Source organism: Corythoichthys intestinalis, chromosome 4 (genome assembly GCF_030265065.1).
Source record: "Corythoichthys intestinalis isolate RoL2023-P3 chromosome 4, ASM3026506v1, whole genome shotgun sequence".
Classification (NCBI taxonomy): Eukaryota; Metazoa; Chordata; class Actinopteri; order Syngnathiformes; family Syngnathidae; genus Corythoichthys; species Corythoichthys intestinalis.
In genome coordinates, this window is record NC_080398.1 from 58,805,618 (window position 1) to 58,814,842 (window position 9,225).

General features: G+C 43.1%; 1 protein-coding gene across 1 annotated transcript; it reads right to left on the reverse strand.

The window, feature by feature from the left end:
- Positions 1–4,095: 4,095 nt before the first annotated feature.
- Positions 4,096–8,839, reverse strand: LOC130915384 (calcium homeostasis modulator protein 6-like). Its single transcript, XM_057835365.1, has 3 exons — positions 8,725–8,839; positions 7,945–8,573; positions 4,096–4,512 (listed from the first exon to the last, which is right to left on the reverse strand). The coding sequence occupies exons 2-3, from the start codon at positions 8,482–8,484 to the stop codon at positions 4,096–4,098; spliced, it is 957 nt and encodes a 318-aa protein (XP_057691348.1). The 5' UTR covers positions 8,485–8,573; positions 8,725–8,839.
- Positions 8,840–9,225: the final 386 nt, after the last annotated feature.

The following is a 9,225-nucleotide window of genomic DNA, read 5'->3' on the forward strand; positions in this document are numbered from 1 at the left end:
GCAGATATTTTCTCTAATGTTATATACCGTATTGGCCCGAATATAAGACGGCCCTGATTCTAAGACGACCCTCTCTTTTTCAAGACTCAAGTTTGAAAAAAGACTTTTTGAACACCAAATTAAATTTTATACAGAAAATAATTACAGTACATCTGAAACAAATGATTATAACAATATATTTGTGATAAAAAAAAACATGTTATTTTGCCTCATTCAAATCCTAATATCTGAACATTTAAATATGTAAACTAAAGTGCAATCACATTCGTAAATGAATGGCTTTTGGTTTTTGAAATGTAAATCAATCTATTGTGATAAAACAACAAAATTGCAATAACTGCATTAACCATAAGGGGTTCGCTTTAGCCTGTGGAGTCAAATTCAGCATTCGGTTCAATGATATCTGCCACCATCTAGCGTCGTGAATGGGTATAATGTCTAGACCCTGAATATAAAACGACTCCTGCTTTTTTCAGTCTTGTTTCAATGCAAAAAACACCGTCTTATATTCGGGCCAATACGGTATTCAAGGATTAGATTTAGTCATTGGTTAACTCAGTGGCTGACTGACAGCGCTCGACGACCACTCCATTTTGACTGGGAGACCCTCCCAATCAAAACGAATTGGACATTGAGCACCGTCAACGGCACTGGAAGATGAGCATTCACAACCAGCTCTTTCAGTATAAGTGAACTGGACGTCCATCGTTGTCAATGTCAAGCAATTAGTTAATTTTAGGTCATTTCCATGAAATTTTAAAACGCTTACGGGTCACTTCCAATGAATTTTGGACAATTTCCTGTGATTTTTCAGGCATTTCTGGGCTGTTTCCTGCTGGTTTTGCGGCATTTTGGGATGTCTTCCTTGTTAACTCATTGCCTGTTAATGACAGTACTGGACGTCCAATCCATTTTGACCGGGAGGCTGCGAATGAACGAATGTAACTGCTGGCATGAAAGTGAGCCAAGTGCAGTACTGCACGTGCCCAATCACATAAATCTACGGTTTTATGGCACACATGTCAAAGTAAAAGCATGTGATTTAGTATGGACATTATGAATGAGCCACAACATGCTTGCCAAGCAGAACAACTCCATAGGCTGGATTGGACCCGCTGGTGGTAGGCCATTTCCGGCCCGTGGGCTCTATACTTTACACTAGTGTGCACAGACTGCAAAAATCTGCAACTCATTCTGGGTGTGACATCATCTTCTGTTGAGAGATTTTTTAGTGGGCAGGCCAAAGAAGCTGAGAAAGGAAAAATAAGTGGGATTTAATTTCGTCATTGAGCCTATTCTGTTACTTTATAAAACGTGTGTGTGTGTTTTTTTATGGTGTGGCTCCCGGGGTGTGCCCTCCTCTTCGCCTGGGCTGCCGTTTGCAAGGGGGAGGGGGATTGGGGTCATGGCTCCGGTCCCGTGCCGCCTTGTAACGGCTTCTCGACGCTCTCCTTCTTCTGCCTTCCTCCCTCTTTTCTAGATTGGTAACCTTCTTGGGCCCCGGCGAGGGTCACTGGCTGAGGGTTGGTGGGGTGTCGCCCGTTCTGAGTGGGAATCCTGTCCTGCCCCAGGCCTAGTGGGCCGTAGGGCGTTCCACAGTGTGCCATGTCAGTTGGGGTTTGTGGCGGTGGCTTGTGGGCCAGGTAGGCGGCCAATGGTGGGGGTGGGCGTCTGGGGCAGTGGCGCATCCCCTCATCCCTTTCCCAATGGGGGTGCGGATGGTCCTGGTGACCACCCTGCGTCCCAGAGGTGTGGCGGTAGCCCCCTTGCTGGAGCTGCGGGATGAAGATTAGGACGCACCCCCTCGATTGGCTGTGGAGGGTCCATGGCCCTGGGGCAGCTCCCACGCACCAATTCCACTTGTCTGCAGGACTGTCATACATCTGATGGGATTCACACATTACTGGGTGCAATTAGACACACTCAAGTAGAGAGAATGTCAATGCCAGGTTTAGCGATCAGGCGGGATAGAATAGAATGTCAACATATCCACACGTACAAGTGATTCACATATTACTTAGTTCTACACGTCACATTGCTGATTTTTGTACGCTCTACCACGCCTAATTACATCTCTTTTTGACTCACACCCCCTCATCTTTCTCCTTTGCCCCCCCACATGGTGTTTACGAGAAATACAATTAGCTAACGATAGCACCGCTATATTCATCGGTAGTGTATTTCTTGTTGTTGTCTGTTCTTCTCTTCTTTAGTCTCCGTCTCTCCTCTTCTATTTTCCCTTCTGTCCCGCCATAACTCCTTTCTCCTCGCTGCTTTCTCCAAATAAACGAAACACAATGAATAATCACAATGGGAGAATATCATACTCCCATGTAATCAAGCCCGTCGACGGGGGGGGCAACCGGGTATGTTGTTCCGGGCCTCAGGACCATAGGGGCCTCTGAATGACCCTTAATTTATTTTACTTTACACTCACATATTTCTTTTTTATTTAAATCATTGTCTGATTAAATATCATGTTCTACTCGATATATACTTAAAAACTTTAACATATTACATATTTCAAATATATATTTTTTCCTTTTTTTGCACAACCCCCCGTCTTAGGAGAGAATGGTTTGACCCCGCTCCGGCGCACTCAAGTGCTCCGCATTTTCTTGAGTTTGCCAGTGACTGTAGCTGGAGGAGAGCGAGCCTTCAATAAAATGAAAATTTTAAAAAATACCTCACTACAATATCACAGGGTACGCCAAACAACCTACCCATTGTTACCAAACTGCACTTTATGGCAAGTTGCGGTGCTCTCAACTCCGCACCGTAATGTGGAGTGGGTGCCGGGTGGGAGTGGGTGGACGGCTCGTTTGTCGTCAGTTCTTCCGGGTCTTCCTTCAGGAAGGTGGCGATGTGCATTAAAATGCAGAGACACGTCAGATAGCTTTTTGGTAGAACTTTTATCAACAATGGGGGACTCACAGCCACTCAACTCAGCGCTACTGCACAACCACTCTCAACAACATCTATCTCACCCCCTGACGCTCGCCCACCTCTTCGTTTCGCCAAATTAGTAAACGACATATTGTAGGGGACGGCGGCCCCTTGGGGATGCCGGCAACACCATGCTCTCCATTGAGCGTGAGCTTGCTCAAAAACTGGATTTCACTGATGTTATAAATTACTTTGCTGTTAAAAAAAAAAAAAATAGGCGCATCACTGCTTAAGGGCTTGATAACTCCAGGGATGTGAAGGCACAGGATGTTTAGTTATACTGTTTTTTTGCTTAGCAGGCAGGTATAGCACTCCCAGTTGTATTGTATTGTAGCATACATGGGACAATAGATGGAAATTGTTTGTTTATATTGTGTCACGTCACATTACGGTCTGTTAAATTTAATTGTCCATCTCAAATAATGCCATTGCTTGCAAAGCGTTAAAGTTGTCGTGAAAAGCCGGTGGCAGGGGTGGGATAGGGGGGCCCTATAATGGTCTCTTGTCCCTGGGCCCCTGCAAGTCTGTTGACAGCCCTGCATGTGATACATCTAACTGTTCAGACCATAAGGACACTCAGATTCCCATTCTCCGTGTCAAAGCAGCTGCACAGGACAAGAATTGTATGACAATATCTGCAGCGCAATGCACAGATGTACAGTAACTTGCGTGGGAATTGGAAAAAAATCAAATACCATCAGTGAACTAACAGGGTTAATGGCATGGAAATAGCAGGTTCAATGTATGATCTTTATCTTAATCAGTGTGTACAAAATGTTAATGCAAAAATAACGGACATATAGACTGATTTTGTGGGAAAGTACCAGCTGCACTTCAGCCACGTCACAAAAAGATGAAAGCAAATATAAAGATTCATTTACTAAATTAGTTGTGCATACCATTTAACAGCTCTGCTACCAACAGCTCCTTGGGTTCATACAGAGGACACAATCAGAAAGAAAAACATGTTGCATGCGCATGTATTCCTTGCATTTTGGTTAACCACCAAGCAAATGTCAGACTTCCTTTTCACAAATATAATGAACAGACTTTACATCATGTTAACTCTTGTTTCCTTGCTGACTTTCATAAACACTGAGTATTCTGGCAAATGTAGTCGAAAATAGACCGCACTACTGATATCACTCCTTACAGACACATTCTGCCTTTATCCACAAAATTCAGAACCGCAGGATTGTCTGACATTGACTCAGCTGATTTAAAGGCGGCCATTTGAATCATCCCGGTATCTACATACTTGTGTAATGTACTGTAGTAGTGGTCTTTGGTGCTGAACTTGTAGAGGGTGGAGATTTTATCCCAATCTTTGTTGGAGGGAGTGATGATATGTTTGGGACTTGAATGTTTGAAGAAACTTTCAATGTTTCTCTCGGCGAGTTCCTTGGCATGAATCAAGGTGTAGGAGTCCATTAGTTTGCTCTCCTCATGAGAATAGATCCTCCAGAACTTGAGCTGCAGGTAGTTGACGGGCGAGGTGCACCGAGCCAGACAGTTCAGCAAGAGGTTGGACAACATGACCAAAGCAATCAACAGCCAACCAAGGATCTGTAATGTAGGACAAAATGAAATTGAAATGACAAAATTAGAGCTGTTGGTGTTATTGTAAACATCCCGGTTACGTCATATAGTAGCATTTTGTATTTTTACTCCACAGTTTGAGTATTTTTTAACTTTGAAGGATTTTAGATGAACTTTGAAGATTTAGAAAATGATTTTCCCATGATTTTAAAGCCACACTAGGGATCTTTTCAGCCTTTATAAAACATTATATAAAACATGGTATGCCAACTGACAATTAGTTGAATGACACCTCTGTTATGGCCTCTGAGGTTCTGTATTGCTTTCACCAGGCCAGCATTAATTAACTTTGAGGAGGGTGGCAGGAACCCTGTCACACAAAAAAAAAAACTTACGATTGTGCTGACTGCTATACGGCCAGTGTTGGGAATAACGCCGTTACAAATAACAATGTTACATAACGGCATTATTTTTTCAGTAACGGGGTAATCTAACTAATTATTTTTTCCGCCGTTATAACGCCGATACCGTTACTGACGGTCAAAAGCAGTGCGTTACTTACTCTGAATAAACTGAAGAAACTAACAGCCGTAGCGAGTCTACTCTGCTCTGTTTATTTGTCATCCAAGACTTGGGGTGCGTTCAGGTTCGAGAATAGCACACGTGTTTTTTTGTGTGCATTTTCTTAGCAAAGATATACAACATAGGAAGTGCTGGTACTCTGTTTCTTAAATAGCACATATAACTTCAACATTAACACAAACGTACAGCTCTCGGCAGGCCGTGTCTCTAACTCACTCCCGCGTCATGTGAGCAAAACAATATTGGTGCCTTGAATAATTCTGTATCAGAGTATTACAGCACGTCCTTCTTATGACTCCAGGCTGTTTGTCCCTGCTCATTCAATTAGACAATGCTTTCCAAAGCTTGCTAACGTTTCTGTTTTTGCTACACCTGAATGCTAGCCTCGTTCCCATCCCCCACTGTCAGCCAGCAAGAATGCTGCAGAGGCTTTGAGGGTGACGGGGTCTTCCTTAAGGCAAAACACTTCCGCTTTTGTCCACCTGCGCCGCTAAAATCGACCAAAACTAAAAGTTCCCTAGTGTTGCTTTAAGTTTGTCGTAGAAATATTAATTAGGCCTTCAAATCATTTTCCAATATTTGTATATTGTGATGTCACATCGTGCCTTATGATGAGAGTACCTGCCCTCTCAATTCTTCCTTCACGGGCACTAATACCGGACTTGCTGAGAAAAGCCGCCTGGAGGTTGCAACTTCCTGATTCTAAAATGTGCCATATTAAACTTACAGTTTATCGATAAAGCATCATTTAAATCTACACATACGCTGTGGTTCAGTACAATACTTTAGTCGCACAACCAGTTCTTGTCTGTGTCACTTTTTTTTTTTTACCCAAGCGAAAGCAAAGCTTCTCTTATTGAGGAAAGAAATACAACTTCCCTCAAACTTGGGAAGATAAACAACTACAGATAAAAGTGAATGGTTCAAATGTAGATGATGATAAAGTACTAAAACACAAACTTTTGTAGTCTCCGAATAAAGCCGGTCAGATGATAATGATGATATGATGAAAAAAAAAATTACTTGACTTTTCCGCATTAGTCTTTGCAGTGGGAAGCGAATGCAGTACGCAATAAAGTACTGTAATTCCTCGTAATTGTTTACTTTCTATGGACACCACTTTGTTAAACCTAAAGCAAAAGTAAAGTTGAGTTCTTTATATGGTATGTCATGCCCTGGGAAAATGTTAATATTCCATCATTTATCCATAAACGCATGCCTTTTGCATTCATATCATGCCACTTCGTGTAATTACACACAAGAAAATGAGAGAAATTTGGCTCGATTGTCAAGCTAAGACGACCGGCGCCCGAGATCTGGCAGATTGTGTGCGTGACGTCACGACAAGTGAAGAGAGTGCCACCGGCCACTAGGGGGGCAGCGCCTGTCTGCATCAATATAATTCCTTCTAGTGAGGGGAGAATTAGGGGTGTTTTGAGCTGTTTATGCTGATGCATTGTGTTCGTCCTGCACATATTCCGAGTCCCCTCATGAAGAAACACCCCTCGTTGTCAATAAATGAGAATTCAGAATTGACAGTGAGGGGTGTTTCTTCAACAAGAAAAAGGCTCAGTGCTTTAATACTGAATGGCGGCGATGATGGCAGACAATTTCGTTTCTAGTTTCAGCGACGAATCCGACGTAGAAGGACATAACGAATGTTCATCTAATGGTGACGAGGAGAGTTACGAAGCTTTAATCGGTGTTTTAGGTTACCAATTTGAGCCCAAACGAACGCCAATGCAGCGTAATGAAACGGTCATTGAGGGGAGCAATGACACTGATGAAACATCGGCAGCAGATCGTGTGGGAAACAACGAATGATATTTTTTGCATTTCTTTTTGTGAAGCTGATACAACGTGACCGCAAAATAAAGTAATGTATAAAATAATTATCATTTATTGCGCTATCATAGCTTTTCGCTCTGCCAACAGACACAAATATGAATGGGATCAGAGGATTTGTTCTATATATTTTACGAACGATAATTTATACATGTGTCCAGTCCTGTTTCCAATGCGTGACATTTTTATATTATAAAAGAGTACTCACTCTGGCCATTTCGAGCTTGGCTGCTCCCCTCCTTTGCTTAGCCTTAGCCTCCTTTGCCAGTCATCGTCCTCTTTCTTGATATCTCGGGACATTTAGGTGGCTGCGCGTGTATGGTCAGCACCGCATCTCCTTTGAGCAGCAATCTTTTAGCAAAACCCGATTTCACTTGTCCATAGTTCGAGAAGCTTTCAGGTGGAAAATGCGTACCATAGAAAACCGTGCCGGAGGCTGTGTCTAGAAAATTAGCCCTCTTTGCACGGACGAACTTTACCCATTGTCTGCGTAGTCCAGCTTTTTTTTCGCGTTCAGGAACTCATGGATACTATATTCCGATAAATAGCTATTTGTACACCGCATAGCACAGCAGTTTTGAACCATTCTAGTGATGTTTTGGTCAAACAAACCCGAACGCTACTCTCTCGTCGATAAAAAACAATGGCACCTGGCTCCGCCTCGACTTTCATTCACTTGTCGTGACGTCGCCGCTCCATTCGGCTGTTTCCGGAACACTTTCGGAAATGTTCGTCATTTTGTATCTATTTTCGATAATTGCTCATTAATGTGATTGATTTTTTTGTTAACTTTATCAATATTTGTTATCTATGCACAAAACGGTTCTATTGATGTCTCACACCCCCTTTGCCGCTACATACCCTTTAATTCGTTTTCAAGTTGAAAGTTTGAACTTCAATTGTTTTATTCCATATCTGATGCAAGGCAAAATGTTATTGTCCAAAACACACTAAGACAATTGGCTTTATTTGTTCGAGGACCTTCAGTTTTGCTTTGTCAAGTTACAAAAAATACACTAATATAGTACTGACCTGCGAGTGAGCCCTTAGGGTGAGCAGAACAGCTTCTCTGTCGTTGGCACTGCTGCCTCCTCCGCAAGGGAACGTTTGAACTTCCGTTTGGCACTCGACCAGAGAGTTGGCACCACCGCAGAAACGCTCTTTGTAGTAAGTCACATTGGCATTTGTCATCGCGCACTCAAAGTAGTTCCCTTTTAGCAAAGCCAAAGCTATCCAACTTGAGGGTGCCACCAAGGCTGTGGTGCTGATCTTCAAGACTGTTTTCAGAAAGTGCAACATCTTCTTCCAGCAGCAAAAATTAGTCCTATTTCGACAAAAACCCGTCATCATCTTCCACATCTTCTGACTCAAGATGTAGGCCAGCAGTAGCAGAGCCACAGCGGGTAACAGAAGGAACACCATGCCGTACATGAAGTTCAGCTCATTGCAGGGACACCTGAAGAGCACTGAAGAGAAGATCTGCTCTCCTCCAGCCGTCAGCAAGGAGACTAACCCAAAGGCAAGATTAGTCTGCTTGTTGGCAATTTTCAGAAGTGCATTTAACTTCTCCATGTTTGACTTGTGCTGTGTGTGTAGTTGTTTTCAACAATGCATCTCCACTTTTCTAGTGTGGTGTCACCACAATCTTCTTCCTCCTCCCCCTATAACCACCAACACAAACAGGTGTCAGCTACCTAGCAATGTTAAGTATGTATAATGAGGAATATAAGAATTTAATTAGTCAACTGTTTTCCAAAGCTTCAACAAATATTTCTCATATGAAAAAAATCACAACATTCATCAATCATTTACCGCTTAATCCGGGGTCGGGTCACGTAGGCAGCAGCTTTAGCAGGGAAGCCCAGACTTCAACCAGCTCCTCCAGCGGGATCCCAAGACGTTCCCAGGCCAGCCAAGAGACATGGTCCTCCATCTTGTCCTGGGTTATTCCCGTGGCCTCCCGCCGGTGGGACATGCCTGGAACACCTCTCCAGGGAGGAGTCCAAAAGGCATCCGGACCAGATGGCCGAGCCACCTGATCTGGTTCCTCTCAATGTAGAGGAGTAGCAGCTCGACACCGAGTCCCTCCTGGATGACCGAGCTTCTCACCTTGTCTCTAAGGGAGAGCCCTGACACCCTGCGGAGGAAACTCACTTCAGCTGCTTGTATCCGGGATCTTGTCCTTTTAAAAAAATCACATTGTAGTCCTTAAATTATGATTACATGGAATTAAAGTTCCTCTGATAGCATTAAAAAAAAATCTTAAATAGTATTTTGCGAATTAGAATCATATTTTGAGACGATTTGACTATA